This window comes from Stegostoma tigrinum, chromosome 11, assembly GCF_030684315.1.
Source record: "Stegostoma tigrinum isolate sSteTig4 chromosome 11, sSteTig4.hap1, whole genome shotgun sequence".
NCBI lineage: Eukaryota > Metazoa > Chordata > Chondrichthyes > Orectolobiformes > Stegostomatidae > Stegostoma > Stegostoma tigrinum.
Window position 1 is genome coordinate 24,070,847 of NC_081364.1, and position 21,150 is coordinate 24,091,996.

The 21,150-nt window shown below is 39.6% G+C and overlaps 1 protein-coding gene across 5 annotated transcripts in view; it reads right to left on the minus strand.

Annotated features, from left to right (window-relative positions):
• Nucleotides 1-533: 533 nt before the first annotated feature.
• Nucleotides 534-21,150, minus strand: part of vgll4b (vestigial-like family member 4b) — a 198,901-nt gene continuing 178,284 nt past the window's right edge. For all 5 annotated transcript variants that reach the window (XM_048547836.2, XM_059649835.1, XM_048547835.2 and 2 more), the window contains 3 exons: nucleotides 18,991-19,207; nucleotides 12,597-12,720; nucleotides 534-2,940 (listed from right to left, as the gene is read on the minus strand). In XM_048547836.2, the coding sequence (XP_048403793.1) occupies nucleotides 2,660-2,940; nucleotides 12,597-12,720; nucleotides 18,991-19,207 (622 nt within the window). In that variant the 3' untranslated portion in view covers nucleotides 534-2,659. The remainder of the gene's footprint in view (nucleotides 2,941-12,596; nucleotides 12,721-18,990; nucleotides 19,208-21,150) is intronic.

Consider the following 21,150-nt stretch of genomic DNA (forward strand, 5'->3'; position numbering starts at 1 on the left):
GATTTTCTGTTTTAAAAAGAAATCAGCTCCATTGGGAAAGATGTGTTATCTTCATACATGTCACCAGACTTCCAAGGCAACTATTCTGATCAGAATTTAGTCACAGCAGGAAACTCCAGAAAATGACAATGGAAACTCAACAGAGTTATATTCAAAACCTCCCTGAAGAGGTCAAATACCCCTGTTAAATGAGATAGCTGCATATCATTAGCAACTGAACGGTTCCTCAAAAATCTACCATTTCTTTTGTACGCTGGCAGATTACCTTCCCTAAAGGTTATTATTGAACAAGATGGGATTTTTATGACTATTGATGGTACATTCATGACACTGAAATTAGCTATTTATTCCAGAGATTTTGAGTGAATTTAAATTCCAGTCACAGTGGAATTTGAACACATATCTCAAGAGCATTAGCCTATGCCTCTCGATTACTATCCCAGTGACATTGCTGCTAGGTCACTGCCTGTCTTGCCATCTTTTAACCTAAAAAAAAACCAGTGACAAATCTCAACAAAATTGCAAGAGACAAATGATTTAAGAGCACTTTATTGTTCTTTGAGGCTACTTTAAGTACAAAAAGTGGCCTGTCAAAAGCTTTTTTCCATTTTGGGTGAAACAAGGCCGCAAACAAGAGGGATAGAGTTCAAATTTACAAACTGAAACTAACAGTAAGTACACTGTAGACATTTCTGCTCTCTGTAGTAATAAGAATTGTAGACAAACCTGGTCTATACATTTTAGAATGTTTTGCAGTCTCCACAAAATTTATAACTAGTCCACAATCCCTGGATTGTTGTTTGTATTCTTGTTCAGTTGTCTCACATTAAAAAAAAACAGCCAAGTAACCAGACATATAGAGTCCACAGACAGCATCTACAGCCTTCTACCATTATAATGCTCAGTAGCCTGTAGCAGTAATGAACTAGTGGCTATTAATGCTAACGCAGTGTTTTCATAGATAACTGTGTTCCTGCACTTTTTACCTTATAACAGACAAATCTACACCAAACAAAAAAGATCAACTTTTTTCTCCAAACAAAAAAAAATGCATGATTACAACAAAAAGGACAGGGAAAATTAAATAGCTACATATCATTAACAAATTAATTGTTCCTCAAAAAATACCTACGAATTTTTTTTGTACATTCTTTACGCACAGCGTAATGATGGTCTTATAGTTACCTATATAAAAAGTGTTCATTTAGTGATTTTCCTACAGAGTAGGGTACTGAATGCTAAAGCAGACAAGCGGTAACTACCCAGTAAGGTGGCAATGAAATGTGTACGGTTTTACTGGGATGACGGAATGTATGGGCATGTGTGACTTTCTCAAAGACAAAGGCTAAATCGGGAAGCTATAAAGCATTACACAGCTGCTTTCTGTACCTCTGCCTCTACTAGTAGTAGTTGTAGCTATTAATACAGCAAACAAAATAGCAGTATACTATTGGAGGAATGTACGCCTTGGCACAGGACTAGAATAAGCATAAAAATTAAAATTGCTTTCCACAAGCCATGACAATCTTCATTACCACATTAAAGCTAAGCCAAGTGCTTCTCTTTGTTTCAAATAATGTCATGACTTGTTTAACTGCAAATCTTAGTCTGACTTCACAGACATTACGGGAGCTACACTTTATTACTTTATTAAGCAGGTTGTTATGCATTGATTATTCAGTCATGCACAAAGCTATTGCTGCCTGTACCATGGAATTTATAATCTACTGAATATTATATGTGGGCCTTTCCTGAGGCTATCCTCTTTTGCTGGCTTCTACCAGTGTGAATACATGCTTAAATGTCATTGAGTAAAACTGTACCAGCAGTACGTATCTAGGACTGTTATTGATGAAAATAAACTACAATTCTGAAGAAAAAGCTCTAATATTATTTTTCATTACGCCTATACAATATAGATACCAGCTATTTTTTTTTTAAATCATGCAGCTACTTTAATAGAAGCACTATTGACCTTCATATCTCAAATCTATTTGAACAAGCTGACAAATACAGATGAAGGGTGTAGGAAAACAAAATGCCCGTGTTCTTTGAAAACAAATGCAGTCCAGTTGTGAGCACCAAGCACAAAATGTAATCTGAAGCTAGAGAAAGGCTAATACCTGTATGAGACTTCCCCTTCGAAAGTTGTCTTGCCTCTGTAAAAGCACAATACATATCATACTAAGCCCTCATTGTCAGCAGTCTGCCATCTAACAAAACAAGAAAATCTGATGTAAAGTTGACAAGCAACCTCACCACTCCCCAATAGTGCAAATCAGACATACAGTTCTTTTCAAGTATATAAACGTACAAAATTACATAACAGAAAAGCAATGTAAGCAAACCACACACACTCTAGTCAAAGGAACTAGCAGAGGCCAAAGCGTTTGGGTCAACCAATCCTAACATGGCTTTTTGGGGCAGAATTGCATCAGAGGTTTCTTTGGTAACTGAGGCAGGAGATTAGGATGCTACATCATACAATTTATATGAATAGTTCCTGCTATTTTTTTCAGGGCACCCTTCTGCAAATGCTAAGCAAATACACAAAAGTGTCTAGTTTAAAAAAAAATACCCCTCCCCACTTATTTAGCAGTGTTCAAGCTCAGTCAAACCATGCATTTCACTCAGCACAGAATGCAACGTGGTCCACTCTTCATGAAACAACTGAAGGGGAGTGATTGTGATTGACCATATGGGATGAGGGTGAGGACTGTCCTCTTCTTGAGCCAGAATCAGGGCTGCTGGAAACACCATCTTTGGCAGCCTTGATCTGAAGCCATGTTTCTCCAAGAGCTTTGGCAAAGTGATCATCTACCGACCCTGTGATGGAAACTGAATTTGTCGCAGGTTCTGGTTGCTTGTACCGTTCTCCAAGACTTCGGCGGAAGTGTTCCTCCACAACAGGATCACAAGTTGTAGTAGTAGTTATGGAGGCTGTGGGAGGGGAAACAAAAATCCACAATTTAAAATGTAGTAGAGACAGGCATTAGGAGAAATCATACCAATTAACCTAACAGTTCCTCAAATTTTGCTCTGATTATAAATCAGAAACAATGAAAATGAAAGCAAGTAAATGGTTAATTAAGTCCCACATACATGTATATAGTAACAGAGTAGGCCATTTAACTTCTTGTAATTATTCAACAATCAGAACACGATTGGCTAGTCAGCTAACTCCAAATATCCCACCTTTGCTCTATGTCCCTTAATACTTCAGATTCATGTGAAACATCCAATTTAGTTTCTACAAAGAATAAGTACTAATTACAAAACATATTTGCTAATATGGAATGACACCAAATACTTCATCACAAACAGCACAGCACCAAAACCATCTTCCATCTGTTCATTACAAACAGTTTTCTAGTTCGGAGCTGTGATCGGTACTTTTATCAACAGAAATCGGCTCACAATCTCATTCAACTTGCTATTGTTCTGATGTTAGCTGTGATATTTTGTGCCGAAATTCCTAACTGAGCACAAAAAAATCTGAGGACAGAATAACATATTAAATCTATGCCTGCTGTCCATGCGGTACTTTTGAATGGCTGCCATTGATATCCAGATGCTTCTTGGCCCCAGAAGGTGATTCCCACTGAACTGGCTATACACCATTTCACACCAGCTTTTCTAAACCAAAAGGCTTTAAGAATGTAGGCTTCTGTATGCTTGAGTGGACTCTAAACCATATTCAGTGTCTTTGGGCACTTGTGTGCAATAATGGAGAGCTGCTAGGTTTGTTACATTTAAAGAGTCACTGTCATCAGAAAATGAGTGGAGAGAGAAAACAGAGGAAAAATTAAAACAATGCAACCAATACTACCAAAACAGGACTGAAAACAGGATCCCTTTTGTTACACACGTGCTTAGAGCATAGACAGACACCTAACACAGATATACACATAGTGTTAGATCTTCCACTGCACTGCTGCATCTACCGGACGTTACAGAGTTTTGCAACAAAACATACTAGGGTCTTGACTTATTGCAACTGATCAAATCAAACTGCACTGCTTTTAACAAGGTGCTCTGGAATTTTCAAACAGACTCCAACGCTATCTGCTTATTGATGAAAAGTGCAGGTCATCACTAAGCTTCTTGACTCTCATTCAAATTTAGCTCTCAAGTTTATTTTAAAGATGTTAATAGAAGCAGTCTATTCAGAACTTGCCTTTCAACAGTAGTTTAGAAGTAGGTGTTTAACAGCATAGTGCAGGCATAGCACAACCTATAAGCTTTAGAGGAATGCCAAAGGTTTCAATAAAGCTGGATGTTAGATCTTGGAAGGTTTTGATAGAACGAATGAAGATGTACAAAATAATTTGCTATATTTACACAGGGTATTTCAGCACAAGGAAGTACTATAGTGTTTAAAAGTACTAGAGGGTTTAAACAGCAAAAAAAAACAGCTTGGCATCTGGGAGCACAGGGATGTTCTGGGAGCACTGGAGTAAAGGAACTGCAAAAGGTTGGCGAGACCAAATTGTTTTCAAGGGTAGACTTAGTTAGGATAATATTCCCCATTATCAGCCTGTGTTGCCACACATGCTTGTCCAGCACTCCCTAGGTGCGAATAGGCAGACGTGGGATGGAGGATTCCTAGCACTGGTTGTGTGTGCGTGTGCATGTGCGTGCGTGTGTAGAGACAGTGCGAGCGCACGCAACAGAGAGAGTGAGAGTGTAGAGTGGCTAGCCTAGCAATGCCTTTGATCAGGAGAAGTCCTTGAATGGAGCAAGCACCTTGGAGCAAATCATGAAGTCCCCATGTCTGGGGACTATTGACTGGTCCCATTAGCTAGGTGCAGTGGGAAAGAGTGGTACTGTGGGGAGCAACACACAGAGAGAGGGCACCTTGGGTCTAAGGCTGTGACCAAGCTGAGAAGTCATCTGGCATCAGTAACAGGGTGAAGGCCTCGGGATTTGTGCCTTGAGATAGAGAGGATCACAAATATCAGAAAACAGTACACTGATGGTCTGGAGCAAAGAGAGAATTATTTACCAACATTAGAGTAAAGAGAGGTTAGATCTAGGTTGTAGACACTGATAATATGATCTAGAAAAAGAAAGATGAAATACAGTCAGGTCTGGCAACATTGGACAGTGGAAGGAACTGGGAGTGCTGTTTGAGATTGGTATAGGCAACCCTAACCCTAAATAAGTCTGAGAATCTCTATCCCCAACCCCTCCAAAGAAACCTTTCACCTGGCCGAATTGTTCTAGGAGTTACGGTTGTTTTAGCTTTTAAATGCAACTTGTTTTCCCCCCCCACCCCCACATCTTTCTTTCTAAACACAAAATATAACTCACATGACTGCACATTATTTTTGATACTTACACTAATTTTTTTGTCCATGTGAGACACTTGACAATAAAAATAACAACACACTGGCATTATTTTTGCTCCATCTTCTCAAAATGAGATGGCAGGTGATTTTTTTTTTAAACTCAATTTATTTATTCTGTTCCAATGAGTATTAGTTTTAAATGAATATACTTTCATTCATTATCTTTTGGCCCATTTACTTTTATTTGTTGATCATGTTGATTCTAGTAAACCCCAACGGCTGCATCTACTTCCTGATCCAAGGTCTGCAGTGCAGTGGGCTCCAACTCAAGTCCCCAAAGTCCTATCCTGCAACCACAAACCCACTTCCCAGGCTTTACACTGTATCGTCAATCACTGTGAAGTCCAATTTCCATAGTGAGTTGGGACAGGGTAACGAACAGCAAATTGGAATACAGATGGAAAAAACAAATGGAGTTGAGGTGAAGACAAAGGCCACAAGACTGGGGAAACCAACAATGTAACAGAGGCAACATCTATGAATACTGACATACTTCCCAGTGAGCCATTATAAGCATACTTATAAGCAACCTTGTAGTGAACAAGCAGCTTGTAAACCATGTTACTGAAAATCTTACAAAGCACAAACCTACGGTTAACTTAGGAAAAAGTGTATTGTAATAAGGATATTCTATAATTATAGGCCTCCACCAAGGAAACACTGCAAATCTCCAAAGACAGGAGGACGTAGGGCATGACATATGTATGAGAAATTTCCAACAGCACTGTGGGCAATTGACATATATTAGAAATACACAATTTAATTAAAAATATGGGATCTTAAAATTACGATCAAAATCTTTTCTGTGCATCCTAATCCAATAGCGCAACATTATTTTTCACCTGGAGGTTACGCCAGAATACGATTCCTTGCACACAAAAAAAAAGCAAAGGGAGGACACCAAGGCAAATTAAGAAGCAAACCTTAACAGTTCTAATCTTTGGATTATTACCAGGTGAAAACCCCACCATGGGTATATGTAAATACAGAGGTAAATATATAGCTCAATCCCAATGTGGGAATTCTGGTCCGTTTGCCATTGACACAAGTACCAGAGAAAGCATCACTGGCACAGGTTACAACTGAACCAGAATGGGAACACTGTTCTTGCAAACAACATAAAACCCACTCTACCTCCCTAGTTAAAATGAATAATGAGGGCAAGGGATCACAAGTGGAAATATATCAGAGAGTACGGTAACAGAGAGCAACAGTAATATAGAGAATGAGGGTCAGAATATGGCATGAAGAGCAGAGAGAGAAAAAAAACTCGGCATACACCAAGTAAGATCTTTTTGTCAGCACTGTGACACTAATAAAACTAAAAAGGTCTGTGTCTGAATGTTCCTAGTATTCATAACAATGTACATGAATTAATAGCACACACTGAAGTTAATCAATGCAATTTGTTAGCCATAATGTACATATTCAACTAAAACAGGAGCTAGGTAAAAATGGACAGATTGTGCTGTTGATCAAGGTTAGCATCAGCACAATTGTTTGAGATGACTCTGGTTCAGGAGGACACGACGCAGAATTGGCTTGGGTGGAGGTGAGGGCTAGTAGGGGAATGAAATCATAAGGGGGAGGTAGTCTATATGTCACTTAAATGGTAACCACATGGAGAACAAAGTGTATAAGAAATATTGGGTGCTTGTGATCAAAGTACAGCAATAAACAAAGGTGACTTTATTCTACATTTAATCTGGAAAAAGAAAATCAGGTTAGCAGCAGTGGGCTAGACGAGGAGTTCATAGAATTTTTCCAATATAGTTTCTTAGAGCAGCACATTCTGTAACCGACCAGAGAGCTGGCTAGAACAGACAGAAAGCATCCTAGGACATGAAAGGAAATAGCTGCAGAGTTGATGGATGCAATAGCAGTAATCTTCCAAGCATTCGTAGATTCTGGAAGGGAACTTGAAGGTGGTGGTGCTCCCATGTATCCACTGTCCTTGTCCTTCTCCATGGAAGTGGTCATGGGTTTGGAAGGTGGTGAGTTAAGGATCTTTGGTGAATTTCTGCAGTGCATCTTGTGGATAGTGCAAACGGCTGCTACTGAACATTTGTGGTGGGGAGAGTGACTGCTTTTGGAGGTAGTATCAACAAGCAGGGCGCTGTGTCCTGGATGATGCCAAGCTGCTTGAGTATCATCGCAACTACATCCATCCAGACAAAAGGGGATGTTAGGAGGAGAGTTACTCACTGCAGTATTCATAGGCCCTGACCTTCTCTTGTAGCCACTGTTTTGTGGCAGGTCCGGTTGAAATATAGGTCAATGGTAGCCCCCAGGATGTTGATTGTTGAACTAAATTGGATGAGAAATTTTATCAATTGCATTTTACAGTGAATGATACAGTAAAATACAGTGAAAAGGTTCAACGGTGGTCATAATCAGACACCATTTTGAATAGTTTAAAAATAAAAAAAGTGAAAAGGTATAACTGAAATAAAGTCTATCTTCATCCTGTCCCCTCCATCAGGGATCCTGTGCTGGACCCACCAATGTAGAAAATGCCATACTTTAGGTGCCATCTTTTCACTGCTGGGCCCAACTTGCCATTGCAGAGTTCCACACAGAACCCACACTTGCCTAATAACCAGGAGTCCCTGGCTCCACTGCTGTCTCAATGACGCCAGAAGTTGCCACTCCAGGCATAACACTTTGCTGCCACTTCACCAGCATCAGGAGTCCTCACTCTGGGCCTACTGCAACCAGCAATCCCTGGCTTCACTGCCAGGCCAGGCCAGGCCGAAGTGCCAAGTGTACCACTCTGGCTGCCCTCTGAGACGTTGCCTTACTGGCACTGCTGCCGCTGCCCCCTCCAAATCACCGGAGGAGCTTTGCCGCCACTGGCACCAGTCCCAAACATCAAGAAGACATCCTTACTGCCACTGCTGTTGCCTCCAACCAGAGGAGTCTGGCACTACTTTGCAAATCCCGCTCTCTCTGCCGTACCAATGCTGCCAACTAACATGCCAAAAAGAGAAAGAAAAGGAAAAAGAAAAGGAGCAGAAGTAAAAAGAAAAACAAAATGAAAGAAAGCAGGTGGGAGTAGTTAAGCCTCAGGCAAGAGTATACACCCAGCCTTGCTACTCTGCCACCATCTTGGGAGTACTACTTCAGTGATAGTAACACTGTTGAATGTCAAGGGTTATAGAACTGTTAATTAGAAATGGTCATTATATGGTTCAAACATTACTTGCCACTTGTCAACCCAAATCTGGATACTGTCCAAATCTGGTTGCATTTGATCATGGACAGCTTCAGCATCTGAAGTCGGGAATAGCACTGAACATAATGTTAACGTCAGCGAACATCCCCATTTCTGACCTAGCGATGGAGGGAAGATTACTGAAGATGGTGGGGCCCAGGACACTATCCTGAGGAACTCCTGCAGAGACGCCCTGGAAGTGAGCTGAGCTGACCTCGAACAAGCACAACCATCTTCCAACGTGCGAGATATGACTCCAGATAGCAGAACATGTGCCCTGATATCCTGTACAGTGATGCAAAAGGGTATGAAAATAATCATTCCAACAGCAGCTGTAAATCAGAGGTGGAGAGAGGAACACAGTGAAATTACCAAACACAACGGAAGTAGTACAGAGCAAACTAATGAAGCAGTGACCTGCCAAGTCTCCAGGTATAGATGTATTAAGAACTAAAGTCTAAAGATAGACAATGATGTAGAAAATGTACTGATGTGAACTTTGCAAAACTCCATAGATTCGTGGAGTTTTCCATCTGATGGACAACAGCAAATATACATCAAGGAAGAAGGGAGACAGAGACAGGAAACAGGTTAGTTAGTTTTATGTTTGCCATGGGAAAGATGTTAGAATTGACCCTGAAGAGATTATAGTCATGCACTCAAAAACAAAACCACAAGCTGATCAGGATGGCTCAACATGGTTTCAAAGGAAAATTGTATTTAACATTTCCTTAAAGTAACAACGTGCATTTTGGATAAAGGGGATCCCGTAGCTGACACTGTACTGGGATTTCTGAAAGGCATTTGATAAAGAAGCCACATATTAGGTAATTCCAGAAGGTTTAAAAACTCATGGTGCAGGGGTAACACAGATAGAAAACTGGCTGGCTGGCAGAAAACAGTAGGCATAAATGGATATTTTTCCAATTGGTGGGATGTAGAGTCCCATGGGAGTCATTGCTGGAATATCAACTATCTACAACTTACATCAATGGCATAGTAGGTAGGAGCAAAGACACTAGCTAAATTCACAGTTTCCCATATTAGTGTTGGCTACCTTTTGAAGATGACATCAGGAACATGCGGACAGGTGCAGACAGCTTGAAAGAGCAGATAAGAAAAATGGAGGTGAAAAAATGTAAAATTGTTCACTCTTGCAAGAAAAATAAGAAAAGAAATAGAGTATTACTTTAAATAAAAAACAGTTCAACTGCAGAATTCTGAGATTCAAAGGGATTTTGACTTTCTAGTGCATTAGCCACAAAAAGTTAATAGGCAGGTACAATATGTAAACACTATCTTTTTATTACAAGAGGGACTGAACATAAATGTTATGCTTCAGTTATACAGGGCACTGGCAAGACAGCAGCTTGAATAGCACATGCACTTTGACATCTTTATTTAAGGAAGGACGTAAATGCATTGCAGACTATTCAGAAGAGGTTTGCTAAATTGGTACATGGAATGAATGGGTTGTCTTTAAGTGTAGGTTACTGTGCCTGGGCTGGTTTCCACTGGAGTTTTGAAGAGTGAAGTGAGTTGGTGAAGCGTACAACATGCTGAATGGTCTTGACAAGGTGGATGTGAAAAGGATGTTTCCTCTTGTGGGTCAGTTCAGAACCAGGGGACACTATTTTAATTAGGAGTCACCATTTCAGAATAGAGATGTTATCTCTGAGTGTTGTGCAATTTTGGAACATTCCATCTCTGAAGGTACAGGAATCAAGGTCATTGAATACTTTTAAGGTGCAGCTGGACATATTCTTGTCAGGGAAAAGAATCAAGGGTTATTCAGGTAGATGGCAATGTGGAACTTGAAACACAGACAAATCAGCCATGATCTTATTAAATAAAGGAGCAGGCTGGAGTGATTAAATTGTCTGTATCTTTGTAACAAAAGGACATAAAATGTTAAATATTTATTGTTCATATTTAACTCAAACATCACTTCTTCAAATTACTAGACTGTTCAAAAATATATTTGTGTGCTAAACTTTATGTTCATTTATAAAATAATTATAAATAGATATTATATTAGAAAACTCTATTTAAAATGAGTTCTAAGCTGCCTCAGTGTGGGAAAAGGCAAAATATTTTGAATATGAATTCAATGACAGACCAATTAATTTTCTTCACAGCAGTATTATTTTTGAGAATCCATTTACAAAATTAAAATTCTCAACTAACTAGTATTTAATAATATTCATCATAAAACCTGTACCAACCCAGATCAGGATTTCCTCACTCATCCAGATTTTCCAGTTAAAACCAAAGTAAACTGCTGATGTAACAGGAACAAAAAAAGAGTTTGTTTTGGATGCAACCCAGACACTTTTATACTTTGGTCTGCAATGCCACCAGGTTTATATCAAAACCTGCCCATTATAAACTGACTGCTGTAAGACTTACCCGTACCAAGTATGCATTGACCATAGATAATGGGAACTGCAGATGCTGGAGAATCCAAGATAACAAAGTGTGGGGCTGGATGAACTTAGCAGGCCAAGCAGCATCTCAGGAGCACAAAAACTGACGTTTCGGGCCTAGACTCTGAAGAAGGGTCTAGGCCCGAAACATCAGCTTTTGTGCTCCTGAGATGCTGCTTGGCCTGCTGTGTTCATCCAGCTCCACACTTTGTTATCATGCATTGACCATGACTTTTCTCTTAGTATAATGGATTGACAGAATTCTATCCTATAATTCTGGACTGTTATGCAATATAACCACACTTATTTGTTAACTACAGTGAAAGGAGCAATACAGTATTCTTGAAATAAAGAACTGTGTTTGCTTAGTTAAATTTCAAGAAGCTTTTATCCTAATTGGCAGAAAATAACTTGCATTTTATGCTAATGGCAATACTATTTGAATTGCCCAAATTAAGTTGGCACGATCTCTCTCCTTAAATGTAAACTTAGCCAAATATCGGTCAGAAGCACCAAAATATGAAAATTCAAATTGTGTACAAGCAGCCAGAGTAAATCTTTAAAGTGGCCACATACACACTAACAATTAGATTCTTAGAAGAAACACACTAAAACAAGTGGAGAAAAGGACGAATGAACACAGAGGGGGACAGAACAGATGATGGGTTAAACAACGTGGTTGCTATTTTCTTCATGTGTGTATCCCGATGAGTAGTGCACAGCACCACTGACATTCAAGGGGATGGCGGTTCCCTATTCCACCAGCTAGAATGGTCATGAAAAACAATAACGGGTAACATTCATATTGATGATAGGACGTTTAGTAGATATTTAATCATGAACATGATGGAGAAATGCTCCCCTTAACTGGATATCATCAATCTGTGCTAGAAAACGGCATCCGCCTTCCTCCTATAATTTGCAGCAGTATATGTTTAGCAACACATTGCCACCCAATTTGCTGACTTGAGAATTATGCACAAATTCAGGAGTTAAATTTCTTCTATACAATGTTGAAAACTCCTTAGAAAAATGATTTCCTGATACTGTTCTAAATTGTACTTCAATTTTGAAGACAGCACCATTTTATTTCTACAGTGGGTGTGCTGAAACAACAGTGCAAGCAGAAATCCACAGGAGAAATATAAAAGATCGTTTCTCATGACCTACATTGGCTCCAGTTGAAGCCCAGTTGCAGTGAGTCCGCTTTGTTAATTCACATTCACTTGGCACCACAGTACCATATTGTCACCAGTTGTTAAGTCTATTCAGAATCCAAATTTACTAAGTGAAATGCAATCTGCATTCTTACATATAGCTGCCACTACATTCTATATAGTGTAGACATACTTTGTGAATTGCCACAAATATTTGATATGAAATCTGTAACTGAGTTAATAATTGCAAAACATGAAAACTTTAAGTCAAAAAATTCCTTCACTTCTGTTTATGTGAGGCCCCTTTACTTGAGGGATAAGCACTGAAATGATCAAGGGAAATCTACACATGGTAAGTACTGTATTTTTAAAAAGTAAAAACAGAGCCTTAGGGCATGAATGGATCGAGTTAGATTGCTTACATAAACATCACTGAAATGCAACTTACAATTTGAGGGTCTCCTGTAGCTTAGGGGCATTGCTGGAACACAACCGCTGTGAGCAATAGGGCAATGGGAAAGGTTGCAGTTACGATTGTTACCAGATGCACATGTAATTACCGAAGGGCGATTCTGAAAAAAAAACAGTGCATTAGTACAATTCCAAAGATCAGTCAAAAGGTCTAATGCTTTGCAATAGCAGCTAATATTAAAGCTTAAGCATACAAATACTTGAAGCTTGAATGTAATGCTTTGTAATTCCAATTTATAAAGTGGCAGCTTCAGTATCAATGCAAAGACTGATCTCTACATTAAGCGTACGTATATGTTTTTAAAAAGAAACATGATTATGTAATGAATATCACTGGCAGTACTACTTCATACAACCTAACATTCATCCATTTAATTCTGGCAGTTACTCTTGAGTGATGCATAATCTACAAAATCAATTTCTAGCTCAAAGCTAGTTCCCCAAGGTGCACACAAGGAATCCCTGCAGTCAGGCTTACATTTTCCTGCATTATATACTCAAGGATCTATGCACTACATTTTTAATTTTATTTTTTGACAAGTGGCAATATGGCTCATAAATCTGGAATATTTTGACTCAGTTAAATCCCGACAGGGAGGTGAATGCATAAGATAGAATGACAAGTTGAACTGTACTGTTGGAAATGCAATCAGATATTGAACCAAGACTTCCACATCTGCCACTGAAGATCAATGTAAAAAAATGTTGCACAGCAAGATTTAAAACATCAGCAGGGAATTTCTTGGAATCTTGACAAGGTTTCTCACAAGAACACAGGTGATATGCCTGTGCATTAACTGCTGTTTGAGGGATCTTAACTCACTAAGACAGTCTCATAGTTTCCCTACATAGCAGTGGCTGCACTTCAAAATCTACTATTGGTTTACGCAGAGAGTTGTGAGAGCATGGAATGCGTTGCCAGCAGCAGTTGTGGAAGCAAGGTCATTGGGGTCATTTAAGAGACTGCTGGACATGTATATGGTCACAGAAATTTGAGGGTGTATACATGAGGATCAATGGTCGGCACAACATTGTGGGCTGAAGGGCCTGTTCTGTGCTGTACTGTTCTATGTTCTATGTTCTATGTTCTATGTAAAGCATTTTGAAATGCACCAACAATGCGAGCAAATGTTAAGCTCTTTCTTCACTGTTTTATTACCAGGAATGGTTTTGCAATTATCCATTATCTTTGCTTTATTAGATGGCATCGTCTCTCAATAGTTCGAGAAAGACAGACTCCTAGGAAAGTATGAAACTTCCACTTTACTTCAGTGGCAGCAGCAAATGCTAGATTGAAGGCTTTGCAGGAAGTTCTTTTTCACTGGTCTTTTTTCACAAATACATAAGAGTGAATGCTAGGTCACAGAAACGAACTTCAACTGTATTAAGAGCACAAGAACACAAGCAAGCTATTCAGCCCATCAAGCCTGTCCCACCATCAGTGCTGGCTGATCAGCTTCTCAATGTCACTTCCCTGCACCATCTCCCTTAAAAAGTCATTAGTCTCCAGAAACCTATCAATTTCTTTCTTGAAGATGTTCAACAGCTAAGCTTCCACAGCTCTCTGGGCTGGAGAATTTCAAGAACTTAACTACTCTGAGGAGTTCTTCCTCATCTTAGTCTTAAATGGTCTGTCCCTTATCCTGAGATTATATCCACTCATCCTACAGTCACCAGCTGGGTAAACCTCCTAACTACATTGCCCTATCATGTCCAGTAAAAATTTGATAAGTTCCAATGAGGTCACCTCTTATTCTTTAAAAGGTGTAGGGAATGGAGACAGTTTCCTCAGTCTCAATTCCTGAAACTATTTAGCCATTCCTGAAATTATCCTGGTAAAATCACCATTGAATTCCCGCTACAGCAAGTATTTCCATCTTTAGAAAGGAGGCGAAATGTCCACAATATTCCAACTATGTTCTCATCAAGTCTGTATACTATGACAGAAAGGCATTTTACTTACGTGCTCAAATCCCTTTGAAACAAATGTCGACCGACCACAAGATCTTAGAATCCCTACAGGGTGGAAGCAGGCCCTTCGGCCCAACAAGTCCACATCGAACCTAGGGAGCATCCCACCCAGACCATCCTCCTACAATCCAGCTAATTTACACCACCCTGAATACTACGGGCGATTTAGCTCTGCCAATCCACCTAATCTGCACATCTTTCGACTGTGGGAGGAAACTGGAGCACCTGGAAGAAACCCACGCAGACGCGGGCAGAATGTGCAAACTCCACACAGACAGTGGCCCGAGGCTGGAATTTAACCTGGGTCCGTGGCGCTGTGAGGGAGCAGTGCTAACCACTAGCCCACTAACCCAACCACTAGCCTTTCTAAACATTTGCCGCACCTGCACGCTAGTTTTTAGTGACTCAAGGGCAAGGACACTTGGCCTTCTACACTTCTCAACCTTTCACCATTTCCAAAATATTAAATTCCATCTACTATGTTTTAGTCAATTCATTTAGCCTGTCTAAGTCCTGTTGAAGCCGCCTCAGAATTTACATTCCCATCCAATCTGGAATCATCAGTAAATAAACCAGGCTTTTAAAAGATCAAAACTATATCAGGAACCAACTGTCTCTCTTCTGTTAAGAGACTATGCTTCCTTTAATATGTTTTAGGTTGGTAACAAATATTAACAGTATATTTTCATCCGATCAGTCAAATCTTCTAGAACAAATTTGCAATCACATACAGCCCAGTATCAACTTCTGCAATCTCAAAATACTTCAGAACCAATCAACCACTCTCTGTAATCTAGCAAAGCAAAAAAGAATATGGTCACACTTTACCCATTTTTGAGAGTGCAAAGTGTTCACTAATTTAGCTATAGCATTGATCCCACTACTAAATTTGTGGAAGGGAACCTGTCAAGACATTAGTTAGCAATGACTCTGCCTTACTCAGGCATTTTTAGTAGCTCCAATGATCAAATCAAAAATATAGGCTGCAATGTCAATTTAAAATGAAGACAACATTCTCATGGATTTGTTGAAGCTTGGGTGCTTCCCTCACTCTGCAGGACTGGAGATACCCACTGACTCAACCTCATAGAATCATAGAATTCCTAGTGTCGAAACAGACCCTTTGGCACAACAAGTCCACACCAACTCTTGCAGCATTCCACCCAGACCCATTACCCTACAATCCACCTCATCTACACATCCCTGAACACTACGGGCAATTTTGTATGGTCAATCTACCTAGCCTGCACATCTTTGGACTGTGGGAGGAAACCAGAGCACCTGGAGGAAACCCACGCAGGCACCGGGAGAATGTGCAAACTCCACACTGATAGTCGCCCAAGGCTGGAATCCAACCTGGGTCTCTGGTGCTGTGAGGCAACAGTGCTAACCACGGAGCCACCAAGCTGCCCAACCTTCTTCATAATCTTCCCAGCAATTACCCAAAGCTGAACTCTTGGCATGACCAACTCAGTTTTTTTCATAAATTCATTCATGAGACAAGAGTGTCCCTGGCTAAGCCAGTATTTATTATCCAGTAATAATTGTCCAGAGAGCAGTTAAGAATCAACCACAATGCTGTGGCTATGGAGTCACAGGTAGGCCAGAGGACGGCAGATTTCCTTCCCTGAAGCCCAATGGGTCTTTCCAACAATCGACAATGGTTGAATGGCCATCGGTAGATTCTTAATTCCAGATATTTTTTAAATCAAATTCAAATTCCACCATCTGCCATCAAACTCAGGTCCCCAGAACATTAGCAGAGTTTCTGGATTAATAGTCCAGTGATAATGCAACATGGTTGTCACCTCGCCTCAAATGAAACTTACCAAATATCCAAGAATCAATTTTAATGTATCCTCTTGGTTGAAACACCCACAAGTTGACCAACACAAATCCAGAAAAAGATATTCTCAACCCAAACCTTCCATATTGGAACAATAGAGGTAAGTAGCTAGCTGGTGATTTAGTCATAATGGTTAGACAGCATATGTTGGCCAGGACACCAGTGAACTCCTCTGTGATTCTCAGATATGTGGCCTGCGATCTTTCAAGTCAACTAGAAATTACAGACAGAACTAGATTTAAGCATTCAACGACTGCTGTGGCACAGTGGTACTGCCCATGCTTTGGAGGTGGAAGGTGAGAGCTGAAACGACTTAGGCTTAGAATCTCTACAATGTGGAAGCAGGCCCTTCAACCCAAAAAATCCACGTCAACCCTCAGCGCATCCAACCCAGACCCATTCCCCTAATCTACACATCTCTTGAACACAATGGGCAAGTCAGCACGGCCAATCCAATTAGCCTATGCATCTTTAGACTGTGGAAGAAAACCAGAGCACGCGGAGGAAAACCACGCAGACATGAGGAGAACATGAAAACTCCACACTGAGTCGCCCAAGGCTGGAATTAAGCCTGGGGTCCTGGTGCTAAGATGCAGCAGTGCTAACCACTGGGCCACCATGCTGCCCAAATCTCACCTGCTCTAGAGATCTGCCATGATATGTCAACAGGTCCATTAAAATGTCAGCGTTGCATGGAAGTTGCGATTAAAATGAACTGCATTTGTAAACCTGGAGTACTGTATGCAGTTTTTGGTCCCATAATCTGAGGATGGATGTTCTGGCCATAGAGGAAACACGTTTACCAGACTGATTCCTGGGATGGCAGGATCACATATGAGGAGAGGTTGAACTGATTGGGATTATAATCAGTGGAGTTCAGAAGGATGAGGGGGGAAATCTTGTGGAAACTTAAAGTTCTAATGGATGGGCAAACCCAGACCAGGGGTCACAGTCTAAGGTTGCAGGGTAGGCTGTTTAGGACTGAGATGAGGCAAAATTTCTTGATCCAGAAAGTGGTGAGCCTATGGAATTTATTACGATAGAAAGCGGTCAAAGCTAAAATAATGTATGATTTCAAGGAGTTGGATGATCAGCCAAGATCATAAATGAATGGTGGAGTAGACTTGAAGGGCTGAATGGCCTACTCCAATTTTCATGTTTGTAATTCCTCCAGCAGTGCAGCATTCCCTTTTTAAATGTTTCAGAAGACTCGTTACTTACGGTTACATCAAAATTAGTGTTCAGAAAATTCTTTGGTTAAGGATGTAAAATGAAATCATAACCAAGTTAAAACACTTAATATGAACTTTCAATAAGACTGAAAATGCACCATAATGACATCTGCACCCTCTCCCCCCTAGAGCTAGACACATTCTGAGTGAGGTAACCATGTTTATGGACAGTATTGCAGTCTTAACATAAACAGTGAGGATTTTTGCTTCATAAATAAGCAAATTCTCAAGTTTCAAATAGAATGATTTTAATTTCTCTACCCTTGTTTACATGGGCAAGTTCTGGAAGGAGGAACTCTGCCAACATAAAGATGATGTGAAATTTGTCCCATTTGTAGTACAGACCAGTTTACACAAACTGACAAAAAAACACAACAACTCTAAAGTCACAAATCTCCATTTTCATTTGACCTTGCCCAATAGTAAGGATTATTTGAACAGGCTAATTAGACTACATTTATATTGTTTTTTTTTGCTGCTGGCATTTTTCTGTATCATTCACAACTTTGAAATGTCCCAAAGTCCATCACAGAGTCACTTTTTAAGTGCTGATAGAGTTTTGTCAGAAATCATGCCAGTCAATTTTATACAAGATCCCACAAAGCGTAATGTGATCAACAATTACTTAATCAGATATTGCACGATGAGCAGTGGTCAGAATAATAGAACTCCATTACTAGTTTCCAAAAAGAATCCCAGGATTTAAAAATCTATCTGTACAAGGTGACAATGTACGTACATTTGATATCTGATTTGAAAGATGATGCCAGTGACAATGCAGCACTCCCTCAAAATCTAGACTGCTGCTAGATCTGGGTGGAACTCAAATCCACAGCCTGCTGACTCAAAGGGTTAAAAAGTACCACCAACCAAACCAAATCCATAACATTATGTTCCGATGGGCTCCAGAAAGAAGCAAACAGGGAAAATCATTCAGGAAATAGGCTTTTGCTCCTTGTAACTTGAATCTGAAGAACATTTTTAGTAGTTATCATCTTAGTAAAAGAATAAAAGATTGCCAGGGACACAGTTAATGATGAGTTAATTACTCTTGGAATCAGTCGCAAAAATAATTATGATGTACCCAATAGACTAACAAATGGCTGGACACGAGCTCTGTTTTTCTAGCTCTCCCTTCACCAGTCACTTCAGAGAAGAGGTGTGGCATTCGCACAGAGTAAAGAGGAGTGGCACTAGAACAAACCATACATCTAGCTCAACACAAGCATAACTGACTTCTAGCTCGAGTTGCAAAACATTTGGAAAAGATAATTTTCTAAAACGTGTGTTTGGAAAACCAACCAAAAAGTCAGCATTTATACCTGTTGTCGTTCCACACCAATGCTGACTGTCCTAGCTGCATCCATGTTATTTTTGGTCAGTGCTAGAGGCTGTTCCATTGTCATGCTTGGTAGTCCTATGCCAGCATAGGCATGATTGCTGAGATGGCTCATGGTTGACACTGCAGCACGTTCTATTGGACTACGACTTCGCTCTCTATGTTGATCTTTTCGAAAATCTCCATTGACTGGTTTGGTCCTGCAAAATAAATTCAATTAGTATTCACTAGTCAAATATCATTTTCAGAAGAGATGATGCAGCAAAATCACGATGGCTTCTCTGAAATACAGCACTGAAGACATGGAATTTTGCACACAACTACTCAGGTCATTCCTGCCAAGGAGTTATCAATGTAGGAAGAAAGAGGGTAAGGAAGTTTACATTGTTCAACTAGGTTTAAGCTGAAGTCAGCAGGTGTAAATCACTTAACTGATTACAATAGAAATGCACAAATACACCACATACATGTATCTACAAACAGCTTAGCAGCCCAGCTTCCTCCAAGTTGCACTATTTTCAGTTTTTGACCATGAAATAATAGTCACAATTCTAAAAATATATAATCGACAAGCTACTAAATTATCAAAATCTTCCCCATTTTGTTTACTGGCTTAACATTTGATTAAACAAAGTCATATTCTTATGCATCCATTCAGGTACTGAAATATATTTTTTTAAAAATAATCAAATGAACTTTACAAATAATATGTAACCAGTAGGCCCCTATACTTCTGTTTGCATCCATAAATATACAACTGATAAACACTCCTTATGTGACAACTTAACACTTAAATGACTCAATGCACATTCTGCACAGCTGTTATACGTTGCCAGCAAAACAAAACTACAAATTTTGAGGGCAACTAGCAAACGGCAATGACTTTCTTCCATTGCCCATATATTGGCACAAGAATACGCTTGGAAAAAAAGGGAAAAAAGAAAGGAGGAAACAGGATCACGTACACTTAATGGATTGCTATACTCATATGCACATCAATAACTAGATTATGACTTGGTGCTTTTTTAAAAGCAAGTTCAGGACAATATACAACTTTTAAATAAAAGGGACGTTTTTCTAAGTCAGGTATCCATCATGTTAAAAACGTACAAGGAGGACTGTTATAAAAATGATGCACATGCTTCTGCTGTTTTAAATTAGTTTTTAATTATTAAAACACCTGTACAGCTGAACACATTATTTCTCATTGGGTGGAGCCATTTCCTTTCCTGTGCACAAATACATTTTCTCATTTTGTGCTTCTCAATGCTTTGGTCAAGATCGTTGCTGAATGTACTGTAATTAAAAGAAGTTTTAGCAATGTGTCATATGACAGAATGCAGGATGTGTGGTTCATAGTCAAATATTCATACATACAAACATGCATTACATCTTGACCTGTCATTTAAGCTTGGCATAAAATCCCCTTTCTTACAGAAACAGTACTTGCTTTGTTGAATTACATGAAATGTATTTAAATGTGAAAAATTAAATTAAATCTACACCACCTTCGATTTAACAGCTGTCAGCTATATGCTAGATATAGATAATAGCTGAAGTACTTTTACTTGTGAGAAAATAAGGTTCAAATTTCCTTTTGAGAAGCAATATTTAGTGAAACAGCATATGAATCAGAAAGGCATTTGCTGTACATGATAAACATCAACAGATAACACCAGGTTTAAAAGTTGGTAAAGTTATACTTTTAACTTTACCTTAATATTCCATGATGTAACAATGGGTTTATTAAAATAGTTCTCCTATCACATGATGCATACAGAAGGGACGGAAGATCTTAAAACAATCACTGGAGAAGAAGCACTAATCAGCTCTTGTTCCTTTAGTTTGCCAAATCTCCTGACCACCTGCGTGCTAGGTTATTGAAAGAAGTGATTGCAGAGATGGTGGATGAATTAGATGCATACTTCTGAAATTCCCTAGATTCCACAAACTTTTCACTGGATTAGAAAACTACAAATGCAATGTCCAAATTCAATAAATGTGGGGGGGGGGGGGGGGGGGGGGGGGGGGGTGCTCGACGCGGAGACGATGATGCAGACAGTCAACTAGGGTAGTGTTGGTCTGACATTGGCAATTTGAAAAAAAAATGCTGAAATCCATCATTAATGAAGTAGCAGCCAGA